This window comes from Lithobates pipiens, unplaced genomic scaffold (assembly GCF_037356315.1).
Source record: "Lithobates pipiens isolate NorthernLeopardFrog02 unplaced genomic scaffold, aLitPip1_a1.2 Scaffold_18, whole genome shotgun sequence".
Lineage (NCBI taxonomy): Eukaryota > Metazoa > Chordata > Amphibia > Anura > Ranidae > Lithobates > Lithobates pipiens.
In genome coordinates, this window is record NW_027507758.1 from 282,223,828 (window position 1) to 282,243,074 (window position 19,247).

Here is a 19,247-nt window from a genome sequence, read left to right on the forward strand (position 1 = left end):
TTGCAGGTTGTCCCCTCACTGCACTACAAAGGTTAAATGCTCATTATGATTTGGGTTCCAGAAAAGGCTGGATTATTTACCCGACTCCATGCTCCCGCACTCTCCTCCTTCTCCTTTAAAGCTCTGGATTTTGGGCCTTGGCTATCAAGTATAGGGCAGGGCTGTTAATCCTGCATTGTACGTGGTAGAAGCAGGACTGTGGCCTTAGCTAGGGGCAGCTTTAGAGGAGACTGGCATAGGCGATGCATATACTTTCAGTGCTCTCCAGCAGGATCCATAGAGAAGTAATAACAGTCCCTTCTACAGAAAGGGTTTGTTACCCCAGCATTTCATATTCCTGATATTGTGCCTGCTGTACCATGTAGTTGTATGAAAAAAGTATACTGTTCTTCCATTGATCAGACTTGTCCTGATACACCCCCGCCCAGCCTTTCACTGGGAAGATCAGTGTGCTGCAGAGTCACACTACAGACTACAATGACTTCTTTCCGATCCTTTATAACTTTTCCTACCAATTAATTTAATTAATTTTTTGCATTCTTTGGGGAAAAAAACTGCCATTAAAGAAAAACTGAGGCTATTGATGCTATCTGAAAATGCTTGATTCTAAATTTAAGAACAGGCATCCAGATTAAGAAACTCCAGAAGTCCTTATCTGCATTGTAAAGCACTCGATCAGCATGTTAGCCATACATTTTTTTTATTTATTTATTATTATTATTATTATTTTTTTTTTTTGAGAGGTCAGCAGAGCAGCCACCATACTTCTAATCGTATTATTTTGCATTGTGGCTCATTGTAACATTCACTGTTAAATGTGATGATGCAGGAAAAAGAACTGGAGGCCAACAAGAAGGAGAAGGTAAAAGAAGCACAGCTGGAGGCAGAAGTAAAATTGCTTAGAAAAGAAAATGAAGCTCTTCGCAGACATATCGCTGTACTCCAGGCAGAGGTGTATGGAGCAAGGCTGGCTGCTAAGTACTTGGATAAAGAACTGGCTGGAAGGTAAGGGTGTTACACCCCCTGCCCCCCCCCCCCCCCCCAAAAGCGTGGTACTAGGGTTGGGCTACAACTTTAGGTTGCTACTTTTTGTTCACCGTACTCTAAATACTGGGAACCCCGAGGAGAAATGTGTGAGACCGCATCTCCCTCATTTAAGACTGAATTAATAGCTCATGTAATGGAAGGTAACACCACTAGTTTTTTATTTAGCTTCTTGTGTCTCCTGCCTGTGCCAGTGAACTGGCATACTCCCCTTTGCCATTTCTGTCTATTTAAAGTGGTTGTATACCCAAATTTTTAACTTTTACCTACAGGAAAGCCTATAATAATAGTACGGTTTAGGAGATATTCCCCTCGGTATGTGCCGCTGACTGCAGCGGCGCATGCACACAAGGGGATTCTCGGCCTGAAAATCCGGCAGTGGCCGGCCGACCGGGAATGAAATCTCCCACTCACAGCGCCGGAGCCGCGATACCCGGAAGAAACGCTGAGGGAGCATGTCAGCTCCCTTGGCGTGGATCGGGCCAGATGTCGGGGCCTCGTTCTAAGGTAAGTATTTCATAATGAGCTAGTATGCGGTGCATACTAGCTAATTATGCATTTTGCTTTGCAGGTTTAAAAAAAAAAAAAAAAAAAAATTGCCGGTTTACTACCGCTTTAAGAGACAGATTAAAGGGAAAGCTGCATATTTGTAATGGGATAATATGCACATGAATCATTTTACCTGTCAAAGTATTTATGATTCTGTTCAGCAGTCCTCCGGTGTTTCTTTCATGATTTATTTTAAAAATTAAATTGAAGTGAAAATAATCCTAAAACTAATAACCAAACTCCCATTTTTTTTATTTTTTGTTTTACAATCTGCACCAATTATTTTTTTGTACATTTTGTGTTAGGATAACCCCATGGTTCAATATATCAGAAGGATCGCTGTAAAAAAATAAAGGGATGTGCCATTTGGGAAGTAATTTGTATCTTGCGGTATTTAGAGTATAAAACCTCAGTATGTACATTTGGACATATTCCCCATGATGCTATTTCTATGCAGGGATTGTAATGGAAATTTACTAAGACTGGAACAGCTGTACATGGCAGCGAATCAGCTTCTAGCTTTCATTTACAAAGCTTAACTAAGCAAAATTAAGCTAAAAACTAATTAAGTGCTATGTACAACTGCATCAGATTCTATCTGCTGCAGATTTAGTAAATTACTCCTGTATGTTGCACCTGTAAATATACCTTGTCAGTGATGTCTTGTCCTGGCCATCTGGGGCACCAGTAGTGCAGATTTTTTCAGATCTTTAAAAACACAAGTGAGAATTTGTGTGTTGTTGTTTTTTGTTTTTTTTCTTTTAAGATGGTCCTACACAATCAGAAAATGAGCTTTAGTGCTCATGCACACGGACGTTTTAAAAAACTGGCTGCAAAGCTAGCTCCGATGCCTGGAAAAATTGTTGTTAAAAACTTGATTTTTACCGCGTTTTGCATTGGCGTTTTTGCGCGTTTTTTAGCGTTAAGTAGCGTTTTTTTAAGAAACGCATCTCTTGGCTATAGCACTCAGAAAACAAAGAAAATATGTTGCGTGTTTATGCGCGTTTTTGCGCGTTTTGCGCGTTTATGCGCGTTTTCCCGCGATTCGCGTTTTTACAGCTCTAGCTCCACGCCACGGAACGCACTGGTCCTGGGTTTTTTTTACAGCTTAAAAACGCCTATGCCATTTGCAGCTCAAAAACGCCTAGGTGGGCATGAAGCCATAGACTAACATGGACAGCCGTTTTTAAGCTGCAAAAAAAGCTCAAAAAGGTGGCTGTAAAAACGTCCGTGTGCATGAGGCCTTAAAGTGTATCTAAACCCCAAAACAAAGATGTATTTCAGTTTATCAAGGAACTAATCACAGGCTTTTTTTTTTTTTTTTTTTTTTTATTTTTTTTTTTTTATTAAATCAATTAGTCCAGCTGAAGATGTTGTTTACCTGCTGTAATTAAATTCTATTTCTCTATGTACATCAAGGGTACAGCAAATTCAGTTGCTTGGTCGAGATATGAAAGGTCCTGCACATGACAAGCTATGGAATCAGCTTGAGGCTGAAATTCACTTACACAGACATAAAACGGTCATCAGAGCCTGCCGAGGGCGAAATGATTTGAAGCGCCCCATGCCAACTCCTCCAGGACATGTAAGTTTGCTATTCTCTATAAAATCTAGATATATCGTATACGATACTTTGTTTTCAGAGGTTTTACTAATGCTTTTAAAGCTGCCTTGCCATACACACAGCTGGGCACTAAACTAATCTTAAAGGATAAGTTCACCTTTTTAGGAGCATGTTGCTTGTTTCACCCATATTTAGTATGTAACATGCTCCCATGCACTTGCCTCCTGCTGCCAGTGCACCCTGTTTTGTGACAACAGGTGGGGGGGGGTGGTTTCTTTCCCCACAACCGCTGTCGTTCTTTAACCACTTGAGATCCGCGCTATAGCCAAATGACGGCTACAGCGCGGATCTCTTTTTCTGGGACTACGTCTATTGACGTCGTCCCGCGCACGAGCGGCCTGCGCGCCCCCTGAGGGGCGCGCTCTGTGGTCGGCGAGTCCATGAGACTCGCCTGATCACCGATCCGTGCAAGGGGTCAATCCCGACCCCTTATCACGTGATCAGCTGTCAGCCAATGACAGCTGATCATGTGATATAACGGAGCCGGTAATCGGCTATTATTCCAGGGGGCAGGTGGGCACTAGCAGGGCTGGCCGTGATCGGGACTGATGTCCCGATCACGGCCGCCGGTGATCGGCTTTTTTTTTTCTCCTCGCGCTGACAGCGCGAGGAGAAAAAAAAAAGCCGATCACCGGCGGCCGTGATCGGGACATCAGTCCCGATCACGGCCAGCCCTGCTAGTGCCCACCTGCCCCCTGCCAGTGCCCACCTGCCCCCTGCAGTGCCACATGTATTAAAAGTAAGTGCCCCCGTCAGTGCCACCCAGCAGTGCCCACAGTGCCACCCGCAGTGCCACCCAGCAGTGCCCACAATCTGCCTCAAAGGTGCTGCACCCCAGTGCCACATATCCGTACCCATCAGTGCCACCCATCAGTGCCACCCATCCGTGCCCATCTTTGCCCATCGGTGCCGCCTTAACTATGCCTATCAGTGCCCACCAATGCAGCCCATCAGTGCCCACCAGTGCAGCCTATCAGTGCCGCCTAATCAGCGCACTTCAATGAAGGAGAAAAATTACCCGTTTGCAAAATTTTATAACAAACTATTAAACATGATTTTTATTTTTTTTTGCAGCTTTTTTTGTTTGTTTAGCAAAAAATAAAACTCCGAGCTGTAACTAAATACCACCAAAAGAAAGCTCTATTTGTGGGAAAAAAATGATAAAAATTTCATTTGGGTACAGTGTTGTATACCTGCGCAATTGTCATTCAAACTGCATCAGCGCTGAAAGCTGAAAATTGGTCTGGGACTGAGGGGGGTTTAAGTGCCCAGTAAGCAAGTGGTTAAAAACAGTTCTGTGAATGAAAGGCTACAAATATTGTCTTCCACTGTGGCAGACATACTCATAGTTTGAATGGGCTGCGAGCGCGCTGCTCAGCATGTTTATAGTTCATTCATTCTTCCTCCAGCTTTGTAAAAAAGCCTGTATTGGGATACAGGCATAAAGCTAGAGGAAGGCTGTGCAGGAGCCTGACATTGCACCAGGATCTGCTAATTGTGCTTGCAAGGCTCTGTGGGCTCCAGTAAACAAAAAAAGAAACTTTTTTTTTTTTTTTTTTGACCTGCAAGATTAACTGTTTACTGTCCTTCAGATTTTGGGGGGTGGACTTAGCCCATGCCCCATCATTTGTAGAAATGGAGGGGAGGGGGGCTATTAAAAGGTTATAAAGGTGTGTTTTTTTTTTTTTCTTTTTTATACCTTTAAAGGGGTTGTAAAGTTAAATTTATATATTATTTTCTCTTACAGTGCCTTGCGAAAGTATTCGGCCCCCTTGAACTTTTCAACCTTTTGCCACATTTTAGGCTTCAAACATAAAGATATAAAAAATTTTATTTTTTGTGAAGAATCACCAACAAGTGGGACACAATTGTGAAGTGGAACGAAATCTATTGGATATTTGAAACTTTTTTTAACTAATAGAAAAATGAAAAGTGGGACGTGCAAAATTATTCGGCCCCCTTGCGTTTAATACTTTGTAGAGCCACCTTTTGCTGCGATTACAGCTGCAAGTCGCTTGGGGTATGTCTCTATCAGTTTTGCACATCGAGAGACTGAAATTCTTGCCCATTCTTCCTTGCAAAACAGCTCGAGCTCAGTGAGGTTGGATGGAGAGCGTTTGTAAACAGCAGTTTTCAGCTCTTTCCACAGATTCTCGATTGGATTCAGGTCTGGACTTTGACTTGGCCATTCTAACACCTGGATACGTTTATTTGTGAACCATTCCTTTGTAGATTTTGCTGTATGTTTGGGATCATTGTCTTGTTGGAAGATAAATCTCCGTCCCAGTTTCAGGTCTTTTGCAGACTCCAACAGGTTTTCATCCAGAATGGTCCTGTATTTGGCTGCATCCATCTTCCCCTTAATTTTAACCATCTTCCCTGTCCCTGCTGAAGAAAAGCAGGCCCAAACCATGATGCTGCCACCACCATGTTTGACAGTGGGGATGGTGTGTTGAGGGTGATGAGCTGTGTTGCTTTTATGCCAAACATATCGTTTTGCATTGTGGGCAAAAAGTTCAATTTTGGTTTCATCTGACCAGAGCACCTTCTTCCACATGTTTGGTGTGTCTCCCAGGTGGCTTGTGGCAAACTTTAGACAAGACTTTTTATGGATATCTTTGAGAAATGGCTTTCTTCTTGCCACTCTTCCATAAAGGCCAGATTTGTGCAGTGTACGACTGATTGTTGTCCTATGGACAGACTCTCCCACCTCAGCTGTAGTTCTCTGCAGTTCATCCAGAGTGATCATGGGCCTCTTGGCTGCATCTCTGATCAGTCTTCTCCTTGTCTGAGCTGAAAGTTTAGAGGGACGGCCAGGTCTTGGTAGATTTGCAGTGGTCTGATGCTCCTTCCATTTCAAAATGATCGCTTGCACAGTGCTCCTTGGGATGTTTAAAGCTTGGGAAATCTTTTTGTATCCAAATCCGGCTTTAAACTTCTCCACAACAGTATTACGGACCTGCGTTCCTTGGTCTACATGATGCTCTCTGCGCTTTCAACAGAACCCTGAGACTATCACAGAGCAGGTGCATTTATACAGAGACTTGATTACACACAGGTGGATTCTATTTATCACCATCAGTCATTTAGGACAACATTGGATCATTCAGAGATCCTCGCTGAACTTCTGGAGTGAGTTTGCTGCACTGAAAGTAAAGGGGCCGAATAATTTTGCACGCACCACTTTTCAGTTTATTTGCTAAAAAAGTTTAAAATATCCAATAGATTTCATTCCACTTCACAATTGTGTCCCACTTGTTGGTGATTCTTCACAAAAAATAAAATTTTTATATCTTTTTATGTTTTGAAGCCTGAAATATGGCAAAAGGTTGAAAAGTTCAAGGGGGCCGATACTTTCGCAAGGCACTGTATATTCACCAACCAACACAGCTGGCTAGCTGTGTCCTGGGTCTGGTTCTTCATGCCCCTGGAAGGTGTCTGTGAGGCCATGCTGGTGTCCTGCGCAGCGCTGTGCTCACTGCCATTGTTTTCTCCCTGTACCTCATAGAGCTGCTTTCGGTGGCCATTTTAGGTGTGGGCAAGGGCCGCATGCTCTCCTGGGCTTCGGCAGCCATTTTCCTGGTGATTGTTCCTATACAGGACACCATTTTCTTGAAGCCTGAACACTTCTTTTTTTTTTTTTTTTAGTGTTCTCTAACGGCAGCATGTGCTTCTGTGCTCTCAGACATTTTCCCTGTGTTTTATGTCCTTGTGCTGGATGCTGGGTGGCCATTTTCTTGAAGCCTGAGCACACTTCAGAGCGGTTTTAGCGCCATTTGCAGCTGCTTCCACCGACGCAGCACTGTTTCCTCTGCACCTGGGAACAGGGACTACAGGCACTACCTGCTGGATAGCGCAGAACTCCTCAGGGTGGTGAGCCCGGCAGGAAAGAGCCCCTCAGCCAGCGGCATTAAGGAGGTTGGGACTGTCACTGTCCTAAGTCCCGTTCGGGTGGCAGACAGGATAGGATAGTCAGCATGGCTTCAGAAACTGTTGTTTCTTCCCCCGAAATCCAGGCAATTGCAACCAGTTCGCCTGGACACCCTGACGGCGGTCCTTAATTCATTTGTTGCCAAGATGGAGGCGGCACGTGGGGAAAAGGGTGCAAAAAGCTCCCCCCCCCCATCCCCATCCTCTAGGGAGAGCTATGACGCAGACTCGGGTCCTACTGAGGCTGGTGATCCCTGCTCTGTCTTGTCAGATGACACTGACCAGGATCGTTTGGGTCCGGGTCCATGCGCGACAAAGCTCTTGTTGGAGCACTTATCACAGCTATGCGTGATACCCTGAAGATTCAGGAGCCAGCAGATCCCTCTTCTGATGTAGCGGTCCCCTTTGGGTCCCGCATGCCAGCACGTTCACCTAAGGTGTTCCCGTATCTGACTTATTTTGACAAGTTCATTTACAAGCAATGGTGTTGCCCGCAACGGACCTTTTCGGTCCCCAAATCCATGGTGGTGCTTTACCCCTTTTGAGGAAAGCCTTCTCAAGAAGTGGTTGGCTCCTCCGGTCGTGGACCCCCCCAGTATCCAGGTTAAATAAAGTAACTACGATCTTGGTAGAGGGGACTCCTGCATTTAAGGATCCCACGGACAGAAAGGCCGAGGCAGTGACTTGTTCCTTTTTACGGTTGTGGGGTCAGTCGTGCGACCAGTACTGGCATCCGCACTTGTGTCGCAGACACTGAGTGGGCAAAACTGTTGCACCGCGAATTGGGAAAGCAACAGGCTTCTCCTGTCTGCATGGAACTAGCAGACCAACTAGTGCAAGGCGTTAAGTACATTTGTGACGTGACCCTGGATACTCTTCCTCTGTTATCCACGGCTTCAGTGTCAGCAGTGGTGCTGAGGCGCCTGATTTGGTTAAAATGCTGGTCTGCTGACCATGTGTCTAAGAAAGCCCTTCCTTGGCGACCAGCTTTTCGGAGCCTCGTTGGATGACATTATTAAAAATGCCACTGGTGGTAAGAGTACCCTTCTCCTACAGGCCAGGAAGGCTAAGGACCCACGCCGTAGGCAAGGGCCCTCTTCTTACGCTCACAAATGGCTTTTTAGTCCGCCCGGAGCTTCAGCTAAACGTCCCCAGCCCGACAGGACGACCATGGAAGGACAAAAACTTCCCTGGAACCGCAAGCCTGCGAACAAAAGTGCTACCGCATGAAGGTTTGCCCCCACCCATGTCTCGGGTGGGGTGGTCGCCTTCCGGAGTTTGCAGCCTGGTGGTCCTCTCGACTATCTGACCAATGGGTCTGCAATCTGATTTCCTCAAGCTACAAGATAGTTTCTCTCTTGGCCGCCAAACAGATTCTTCCCCTCCAGCATACCCATATCCCCGGCTCGCTGGGAGGCCCTCTTGGGGGCAGTAAAGGACCTGCTGAGTCGTGGGGTGGTTGTACCGGTTCCGGAATCGGAAAGTTTCCAGGGATTCTACTCAAATCTATTTGTAGTTCCCAAGAAGGAAGGGGTACGTCCAATCTTGGACCTAAAAGCCCTCAATCACTTTGTAAAAGTGCAGAGGTTCAGAATGGAATCAGTTCGCTCAGTAGTCGCTGCACTCCATCAAGGGGACTCCCTGGCGTCCTTAGACATCCAGGATGCGTACCTGCACATACCCATATGCCTTTGGCATCAAAAGTTTCTGTGATTTGCAGTTGGAAGCCCACTACCCATTTGTGGCTCTTCCTTTTGGTCTGGCATTAGCCCCCCCCCCCCCCCCCCCCCCCGAGTCTTTACCAAGGTATTGCCTCCAGTTTTGGCGTTGCTGCGGCAACGTGGGATACCTAGACAATCTCCTCCTGAGGGCATCTTCCGCCTCAGAATTAGAGGAGGATGTGGTGATCGCCATGCAGATCCTGCAAGAGTTTGGGTGGCTGTTGAACCTAAAGTCGTTGCTTGTACCGACCCAGCGTCTGGAGTACTTGGGCTTGCTGCTGGACTCCAGGGAAGCGAGAGTTTTCTCCCTTCAGACAACTGCAGACTCTCAGATCTGTGGTAAAACTGCTGATGAACCTCAAGTGGTCATCGCTCCGCTTCTGCATGCGAGTCCTGGAACTCATGGTAGCCTCCTTCGAGTCAGTACCATATGCCCAGTTCCACACCAGAGTCCTGCAGAAGGAGATTTTGACAAAATGGGACAAATCTCAGTTGTCCCTGGATCGACAGATCCAGGTCAGCCAGCCAGTCAGATTCACTGAAAAGGTGGCTGAAGTCCCCGGTGATTCAGTCCGGGAAGTCGTTCCTACCTCTGAAGTGGACAGTGATCACAACGGATGCTAGCCTATCCGGCTGGGGTGGAGTGATGGGCCGGCTCAGGGCCTCCAGTCGGTGAAAGATTCCAAGTTGCTGATCAATCTGCTCGAGCTAAGAGCGATCAGGCTGTGCCTCTCCACATGGTCGATGAGACTTCAGGGGCGTCCGATCAGGATCCAGTCAGACAACGCCACGGCTGTGGCATACGTCAATCACCAAGGGGGAACAAGAAGCTCAGCCGCCGCACGGGAGGTCACTCACATACTTCGGTGGACAGAGCGTTACGTACCGGCCCTGTCGGACATTTACATCCCGGGAGTGGAGAACTGGCAGGCGGACTGAGTCGCCAGATGCTGGACCCAGGAGAAAGGGCGTTGCATCCGGAGGTATTCAGGCTACTGTGCCTGAGGAGGGGCACACTAGACTTGGATCTTTTGGCCTCCCGTCTCAATCGGAAGGTGTTGAGATTTGTGTCCAGGACAAGAGATCTGTGGGCAGACGCGCTAGTGGCTCTGTGGGATCAGTACCAGCTGATCTAGGCCTTTCCTCCCTGAAACTGTTACCAAGTCTGCTTTGCAGAGTGTAAGAAGAAGGGATCCCAGTAATACTGATTGCCCCAGATTGGCCTCAGCGTCCTTGGTATGCAGACCTAGTGCGCCTGGTGGCGAAGGCCCCATGGCGACTGCCGTTACGAGAGGACCACCTGTCTCAAGGTCCTATTTTTTATTTTTATTTAATTTTTTTCCCCATCCTGATGTACCATCGCTGGCTTTAACGGCATGGCTGTTGAGAGCCAGGTGTTGAGGAACCGGGGTCTGTTGGGCTCTGTGATCCCAACTATGTTGAGGGCTCGGAAATCTTCTCGGAGGATATATCATCATACCTGGAAAGCTTGCATCTCCATGTTTGAGGAGAAAGGATGGCATCTGCGCTCCTTTTCTATATCCAGGATCCTGCTGTCTGTTCAGCAAGGAGTAGACCAGAAAATGGCATTAAGCACCATTAAAGTGGTTGTAAACCCTTACAACACACTTTGACCTACAGGTAAGCCTAGATTAAGGCTTACCTGTAGGTCCAAGAAACATCTCCTAAACCTACACGGTTTAGGAGATATTTGCCCGAAGACAGGCACCGCTATCTACGGCGCATGCGCCCTGAGCGCAGCATCTTCAACGACAGAGCTGCCGCGCGTGTCTGCTCCCGTGCGCATGAGCGGGAGTGACATCATTGCGGCTTTGCCGAATTACAGCGGTGGAGCTGCGAGACCCCACCGAGAAGATGGCTGCGCCGGACTACAGGGGACAGCGGTGACTTCGCTGGCTCCTGTGTCAGCTAAGTGACACATAATGGACTACTATGCGATGCATAGTAGTCAATTATGCTTTGCCTTTGCAGGGAATGAAAGGGGAAGTAAACTCATCAGGGTTTACTTCCTCTTTAAGGGGCAAATATCTGCTTTGGCTGTCTTTTTTTTTTTTTTTTTTTTTTTTTTTTTTTTTTCTCTTTTTCATCGACCCCTGGCGTCTCACTCATTAGTGAGTACCTTTTTGTTCAGGGGGTGCGACATGTAGTCCCTCCGGTGCGTCCACCGTTACCCCCGTGGGATTTGAACCTTGTGTTATCGGCGCTTCATAAACCACCATATGAAAATCTCTGGGAGATTCCCCTGTTGACTTTCCCAGAAAGTGGTCTTTCCTAGTGGCCATCACATCGGCAGGAGGGTTTAGGAACTGGTGGCTTTGTCCTGCAAGACACCTTATCTGGTTATCCACAAGGATAAGGTGGTGTTGCGTCTGCAATCGTCTTTTCTGCCAAAAGTTTTCTCGGCTTTTCATATCAATGAGGACATCGTGTTACCATCTCTGTGCCCTAAGCCAAAACTAGGGAAGTGGCCCTTCATGCTCTGGACGTGGTTCAGGCTCTTAAGGTGTATTTGTCTGCCACTGCTCCCTTTCGGAAGTTAGACTCACTGTTTTGTTTTGGTGGCTGGTCCAAAGAAAAAGGCATGGCAGTCTCGTCGGCCACCATTTCCAGGTGGAACAGACAGATTGTAGTGCAAGCCTATGCCTTGAAGGGGCAGGTGCCCCCCTTTCCGGTCATGGCCCACTCCACAAGGGCAATCGGAACGTCTTGCACCTTCTGACACCAAGCGTCTGTCGCTCAAGTGTGTAAAGCGACAACTTGGTCGCCTGTCCACACGTTTACCAAGTTCTACAAAGTAGACGTCAGTGCATCAGCTAATGCCTGTTTTGGCCGCAAAGTTTTGCAGGCGGCCGTATAGTTGCAATTGAATATGCAATATATTTTCTTTTTCCTGGTTTTACGATAAAAACGCAGTACCGTTAAGTTAATGTGCTGTTGCATTACATTCCACTGTTTTTGGTGCGGTTGTGGGTAGTCACTCCTGTTTTGAGGGTACCCTGGCTTGTGGTGGATTTCTCCACGCACTGTTTTTTGTGGGTAAAGTTTCACTAGTTCCCACTTGCCATGGTGGATGAAGTTTCTATGCTGTTTTCCCACCCCTCGTTTATCACTTCTTGGAGACGTTTCAATGGCTAAGAGAGGAGGTGTCGGTCGATGAATATAAGAGAAAATATAATTTTTTTTTTTTTTTTGTACTCGCCGTAAAATCCTTTTCTCTGTAATTCACCGACCGACACAGCACCCGCCCCCTCCTTTTTCTCTTTACGTTATACTGCTTGTTGACGTATTGATAACTGCATGGCAGGCTGGAGGATTTTTGCTCAAGGGACCGCCCCCTGGGTGGAACTAAAGAGTTCTAATTATTATATAACTAATGCCTAATATTCTCCTAGTGGTGGGCGTAACAACCCAATAGCTAAGAGAGAAGCTGTGTCAGTCGGTGAATTACAGAGAAGGATTTTATGGCGAGTACAAAAAAATCCTATTTTTTCTTTATTTTAAGTAACAAACATGTTATACTTACCTCCACTGTGCAGCTCATTTTGCACAGAGTGGCCCCGAACCTGGTCTTCTGGGGTCCCTCTGCGACTGTTTCAGCTCCTCCCCGCAAGAAATAACCACCTTCATGCAAGAACTCTCACATGGTGGTTAGTTCTTGCGGGCGCTCTCCTGTGATACAGCCACCAGCTATAGCCGCTCACTGTATCAATCGACCCTGCCTCCCCGGCCCGCCGCATCATTGGATGTGATTGACAGCAGCGCAAGCCAGTGGCTGCGCTGCTTTCAATCCACTCTAGGCAATCAACGGCCAGGCTGAGCGGCGAAGAGGACATGGGGGGGCAAGCGCAGCACGTAAACGGGCTCAGGTAAGTAAAACGGGGGGGCTGGTGGGGCTGGCGGGGCTGGCTGTTTTTTCACCTTCATGCATAGGATGCATTAAAGTGAAAAAAGCGTATCTTTACAACCCCTTTTAATACAGAAAATGCATTAAGGTAAACAAAAAAATATGTTTTTATCTTGTACAACCATTTGAAAGCTAAACTTTAGGCAGTTTATTACCTGGTTAAAATAAAATACACATATATGATCTCTTCAAACTGCCAGAAGATTCTTAATTCAGTTTTGGCAGTCTTTTGATTCGGATGACTCTGCTACACTACATAGCCTTGTTTTGGTACCCCCTTACACTGCAGTTTAGCACAACAGACTTGTGTTGGATCATTTACCTGCTTTTGGTTCAATTTATGCAGTACTGAAGGGGAATGGGGGCCATAGGAGTACTTCCTATAGAGCAGATTATAGCAAACTTAGCTCTGACTTTGCTCTCCTTCATCATTCCATAACTGCCTCTGCCATCTTTCTGATACTAATTCCGCACTGCCATCTTCTTTCAGCCATTAGGAAGTGTGTCAGGCATGCAAAATGCAGTTGTATTACCCTGGCAGTAATCTCTGCTTTTCAGTCTTATACAGATGCTGTAAGTGTACACTACACTGAGCATGCACCACAAGTAGTGCGGGAAATAAACTGCTAGTAAATATAGGGATACAAAGAAGAACAGTTAATCAGTGCTCATCTTGCAGACCCGTATAGTCTCCCATATATTATGGCAAATATAGCTACCTCTTAATACATACACTAGATTGTCAAAAGTATCGGGATGCCTGCCTTTACACACATGAACTTTAATGGCGTCTTAATCTGTAGGGTTCAATATTGAGTTGGCCCACCCTTTGCAGCTTCAACTCTTTTGGGAAGGCTGTCCACAAGATTTAGGAGTGTCCTATGGGAATGTTTGACCATTCTTCCAGAAGCACATTTGTGAGGTCAGGCACTGATGTTACACATGGGCTGACTCATTTCCACTCTATTTCATCCCAAAGGTCCCAAATCATTTGGTGGAGTGGGAATTATGGTGTGGGTTTGTCTTTCAGGGATTGGGCTTGGCCCCTTAGTTTCAGTGAAGGGAACTCTTAAAGTGATGATAGAAGTCTCGTTTATTTTGTAAAGGGGGAAAAAAAGTCTTACTTGACTTATCTGTGCAGCCAGCTCCTCTTCTTGAGTCCCTGTCTGGCGCTCCAGGCGCCTCCCTCCTGTCGAGTTGAAGCTGTTATAGCTGCAAAGGGTCAATATTGAACCCTACGGACTAAGACTGGGATGTCATTAAAGTTCATGTGTGGGTAAAGGCAGGTGTCCCAAATCTTTTGACAATATAGTGTATATAATTGCCAACTACACTTAAGCCCTTTAAAACATTAACATTCATTGATGAGACTTGTTGCATAAAGCTAATTACATTAATTGATGTGTCACATTTGTACAAGGTTTATAGATGTTTTTTCTTTTGCATCAGCAGGACCCAGAATGCCTAAAGAAAAGTCAAGGAGTTGGGCCAATCAGAAAAGTTATTCTGGTTAAAGAAGATCATGAAGGACTTGGTATATCTATTACAGTAAGTAGTATGGATCTTACATATACGCTAACTTTTTTAAATTTACAAAGTAGTATAGAATGTAGATCTTATTTTTTTTTATTTTTTTATTCTCACCTTTGCAAAAAAAAAAGGGGGTAGACACAGGGGGGTTGATTCACTAAAAGTGGAGAGTGCAAAATCTGGTGCAGCTGTGCATTGTAGCCAATCGGCTTCTAACTTGAACTTGTTCAGTTAAAGCGCCTTAAGGTTTTGCACGAAGGTGAAAACTTCTGTGGTGCAGCCCCAACCCCTTTTTCTTAACTGAGCCAATCTGATCCAGTGCGGCTCTTGCCTCTGTCTTGCTCCTCACTTGGCAGATTGTCATTCAAATCTTTGTGGCGGGGGGGGGGGGGGGGGAGGGATGTCAGTGGACGCAGTACCAGGACTCTGGAGTGAGCACACACGGGTGCCCTATGGAAAACTACTTTCCATGAGGGCACCCGCCGAAGTCGAGGGGCATAGAGAGCTGGTGGGGAACCCCAGAAGAGGAGGATCAAGGCAGCTCTGCAAAAAAGCACTGCCCAGAGCAGGCAAAGTTTTTTTTTTTTTTTATTTTATTTTTTTTTTTTTTTAACAAAAAGGTTTAGAACCACTTTAGGTTTTGACAAAAAAACACTTGAAGCTGATTCTATGCAGAGTTGCACCAGATTTGCGCGTGTTTGTTAAAACGGAGTTCCTCTCATAAATGGAACTTCCGCTGATTAGATTACCCCCCCCCCCTTAGTAAGGATGTTGGTGCCTGCACACTGAGCCGATGGACAGGTCAGCTTCAGGTGAGGACATTGCAGGCTCCCTGGACAGGTAAGTGTCCTTTATATTAAGTCAGCAGCTGCAGTATTTGTAGCTGCTGACTTGTTTTTTTTTTATCCCAGGCCGCACTCCTCTTTAACCACAAAGAAAAAGTATCCTGTTTCCTTAGAGCATGTTGCACAGCACAGTGCTTGTGCTGTGTCATTTGGCCCCCTGTAACACCTGGGTGATCCTGCCAGTTTCTGCCCTCCCCCCTGTAAACTGACCATGTTAATGTTAATCATGGCTGCTAACCCCTGACACCATGGTCAGTTTATGTGCCTCCGTAATCTGCAGCTCTCCTGTGTCTCCCTCTGTCCTCCTCCCCCCTCCCTTCCCTGCCTGTCTGCTCTCGCTAGCGCTGCTCTGCTCCTCTCCCAGATGCTTCAAAACTATCTGACCTTTTATATCGTCCCCTCTGTCAGATAAAAAGCTGTATCCTAGTGCCTATGAGATATAAAATGTATGTTTAAAACTGGATTACATTATTTTTTTTCTTTAAAACCAGAATTATCAGTTGATTGGTCAGCTATTGTTGCTTTTGTTAACTTATATTCTTACTAGGGCAATGTGTTTTTACATATATTTCCTTATTACTTATATTTTTATATTTTTATTTATTTTTTAGGGTGGAAAGGAACATGGAGTACCAATTCTTATATCAGAAATTCACCCGGCACAGCCAGCTGACCGCTGTGGGGGACTTCATGTTGGCGACGCAATTTTGGCAGTAAATGGCATAAATTTGAGAGATGCTAAACACAAAGAAGCAGTTACTATCCTGTCCCAGCAGGTAATTTGGTTTTAAATCAGTCATTTCAATCCAAACCTTGTTAAACTGTTGAAAGATTGCAATTGGTGGTAAGTCTATTGCGGTTAGTATACTATTGCAGGTTACCTTTTTGGAGGGGTTTTTGCTTAACCGCTTCAGCCCCAGAAGATTTTCCCCCTTAATGACTAGACCATTTTTCTTGTACATCACAGGACACAGATCCACAGTAATAACTGTATGGGTTATATGGCACCTTCAGGTGATGGACACTGGCACACCCTAAACAGGAAGGTCAATTCCCCATACTGGGAGTACCTCAGTTTTTTCGCTAGTGTCTTAGGTGTTGGTCACGAGAAAAGATGTGCTGTGCAGAGCTCCGCTGGAATATTCCTTATTGGGGCAAGCCATGCAACAGGATCCATTCAAAGTGTATTTTCCAGGCCGAATTGAACGGTACCTGGGCCTCGTGTCCAAAGAAACAAGGTTTTATCTGTAACGCTTCTCATTCTTTAAAGAGCTGGACCCCGGAATCCAGTATTTTTTATTTTTCAGCCATATTCCTGGCGGTTGCTTTTTACAGGCCCAGGGCTGTGGATCCCCCCCCCTATTAAGAGGGCCCCAGTCCCTGAAGGTTTTCTAACTGAGCCCACCGTGAGAGGTGAAGATTGGGTTTGTTACTACAGAACCCTGCAGCTGGATAAGGCAAGGGAGATTCCTAACAATTTTTTCTAATTCTTGTGGGCCTTCTCCTTTTTAAAGTGTTGCTATGCCTATAGTCACCACCAGGGGCTGTCAAGAGCAAACGCCTATTCATGCTTGTCAGTCTCGTCTCTGTGTTTCAAGCTGCATGCTTCCTCTGGCCTAGGCGCCAGGTAAAGTCATGGGAAAGAGGGGGTTTCTTCTCCCAGGAATGTCCCCCTGCCTGGATAGCTTCCTCCAGGCAGAGAAAGCATGGTGCTAGATGGCCGTGTACCGCGCCACTCCCTCCGCCATTACCGCAGTTCCCTTCGGCGGCTCTCCTCCATCCCCCCAATCCTCCTCCCATGTGATCCGTGCAGGATCAGAGCCCACTCGCGTGGGAAACAATCTAATTTAAAATGAATAAAGGAGGGGGGGTGCGGTGGGTGGTCGGAGGAAGGGGGAGAGCTTAGCGGCGTTGACACAAATTGAGCGTCCACAGCGTGGGCTGCATAGTTATAAAATGCACCTTTTTCAGGTGCATACAGCTAGGAGGGACACAGAGCAGACAGGTGGCATGTGAGTGGGTGACACAAGCATTCTCAGGCACATTTATTTTAAAGCATCAGGCTGAGCTTAATAGCAGCGGCAGGTGCTGGACTATTGCTCAGCAGTGGGTGCATTTTTTGGTGGTACCTCTTTGTTGTGCTCGGCACTATGACCAGAGGAGGTAATGAACAAGAAAAAAAAGGTGTACCATAACTGTAAACCTAGGTCGGACTTTGAAGGCATAGGAAACAAGGAAGCGGTATGAAAATAAACACTATTGAAAAATACATAACATGAATAGAAAAGTCCAAAAAAAGAAAAATCATGTATACTGATACATAATGTGCAGTGAGCCCTTGTGTATCTGTATATCGGTATATAAATACATTTATTATTATAATTATACACTCCCCTGTTCCTTTCAGAAATCCAGGGAGATTGTTACTTCCTGTGCTTACTGTCTCTAATATACTATACTCTGTGTCTACTGCACTGTAATCGACCCTGCCCATTCTACTTCTGTGAACTACAAAACACTCCACCCTAAGTTATAGAGAGATGTTTTAAAGTCCTAACACGCTTCCTGTCCTAGTTTGCTGCTTCTATATAGGTAGTCCAATGAGTGATTATTGATAAACTAGGGCCAAGGAAATATGTTACTGGCAGGATCACCATATGAGAGCAAAGTGCAGCCACTACATCTCAGCACTTGTAAGCGGCATTCAATATATTATGTTTTTTGTTTTTGGGTCTACACATCGTAAATGCATCTAAGGCCTCATGCACACGAGACGCTGTTAAACGCAGGTTCAGAGGCAGTTGGACACTTTTTTTTCAACTGCCCATGAACTCATTCAATGTTATCCTATGTGTCCATGTACACAGTCTCGTTTTTTGCCGTTTTTATGCAGTTGCGTTTAAACTCGTTTTCCAGAAGCAAGAAAATGGGTTCAGACGCAAAAGTTTCCACGTTTCAGACGTTTTCGTTTATAAGCGTTTTTTAAAGGTGACCTATTTTTTTTTTTTTTTTTTTTTTTACATTAAAAATCTCAAAAATGATTGCAAATGATGAAAAACCATTAAAAAAAATGTTTTAAACAATTGCAATTGCAAGTGGACAATCCACAACTTGTGGCAAGTTGACAATCCACAACTTGTGGCAGGTGACGTGGCAAGTGGACAATCCACAACTTGTGGCAAGTGGACAATCCACAACTTGTGGCAAGTGACATGGCAGGTGGCAAGTGGACAATCCACAACTTGTGGCATGTGACGTGGCAAGTGGACAATCCACAACTTGTGGCAAGTGACATGGCAGGTGGCAAATGACGTGGCAAGTGGACAATCCACAACTTGTGGCAAGTGACTTGGCAGGTAAAGTGGCAAGTGGACAATCCACAACTTGTGGCAAGTGGACAATCCACAACTTGTGGCAAGTGACGTGGCAGGTGACGTGTCAAGTGGACAATCCACAATTTGTTGCAGGTGATGTGGCAGGTCACATGGCAAGTGGACAATCCACAATTTGTGGCAGGTGATGTGGCAAGTCACATGGCAGGTGGACAATCCACAACTTGTGGCAGGTGGACAATCCACAACTTGTGGCAGGTGGACAATCCACAACTTGTGGTAGGTGATGTGGCAAGTCACATGGCAGGTGGACAATCCACAACTTGTGGCAGGTGCTGTGGCAAGTGACATGCTAAATACAAGTACACTGCTGCTCTCACAGCTGCTGCTATGCACTCTGGTCTCACAAAATTGCTGAAATAGTTAATAATACTGTTGTGTTTTTTTTTTTTTTTTTTAGCTGGGGAGAGTCTGATGTTAGCTTAACTAAATGCTTCTAGACACAAATGCGGTAAAACGCCACTAAATCGTGGTAAAACTTGCGGCAAAACAGGCGTTTCTAAATGCCGGTTTCAGCTTTTAAAAACGTGTCCAGCAGACTTTGCATCTGCGTCTCGTGTGCATAAAGCCTAAGAGATGTGCCACCTGTTTCTTAAATGTAGATGTATGAAGCGAACATTCAGAATGACATTTACAATGGAATGTACGTTGCTTCGTGTTTTACTTTAGGACGGATAGGAATTGTGT

At 45.7% G+C, this 19,247-nt stretch overlaps 1 protein-coding gene across 4 annotated transcripts in view; it reads left to right on the forward strand.

Annotated features, from left to right (window-relative positions):
* Positions 1-19,247, forward strand: part of GOPC (golgi associated PDZ and coiled-coil motif containing) — a 68,455-nt gene that overhangs the window by 38,449 nt on the left and 10,759 nt on the right. For 2 of the 4 annotated variants that reach the window (XM_077487049.1, XM_077487051.1), the window contains 4 exons: positions 830-1,005; positions 3,013-3,178; positions 14,243-14,341; positions 15,780-15,944. In XM_077487049.1, the coding sequence (XP_077343175.1) occupies positions 830-1,005; positions 3,013-3,178; positions 14,243-14,341; positions 15,780-15,944 (606 nt within the window). The remainder of the gene's footprint in view (positions 1-829; positions 1,006-3,012; positions 3,179-14,242; positions 14,342-15,779; positions 15,945-19,247) is intronic. The other 2 variants (XM_077487050.1, XM_077487052.1) reach the window with 1 other exon arrangement.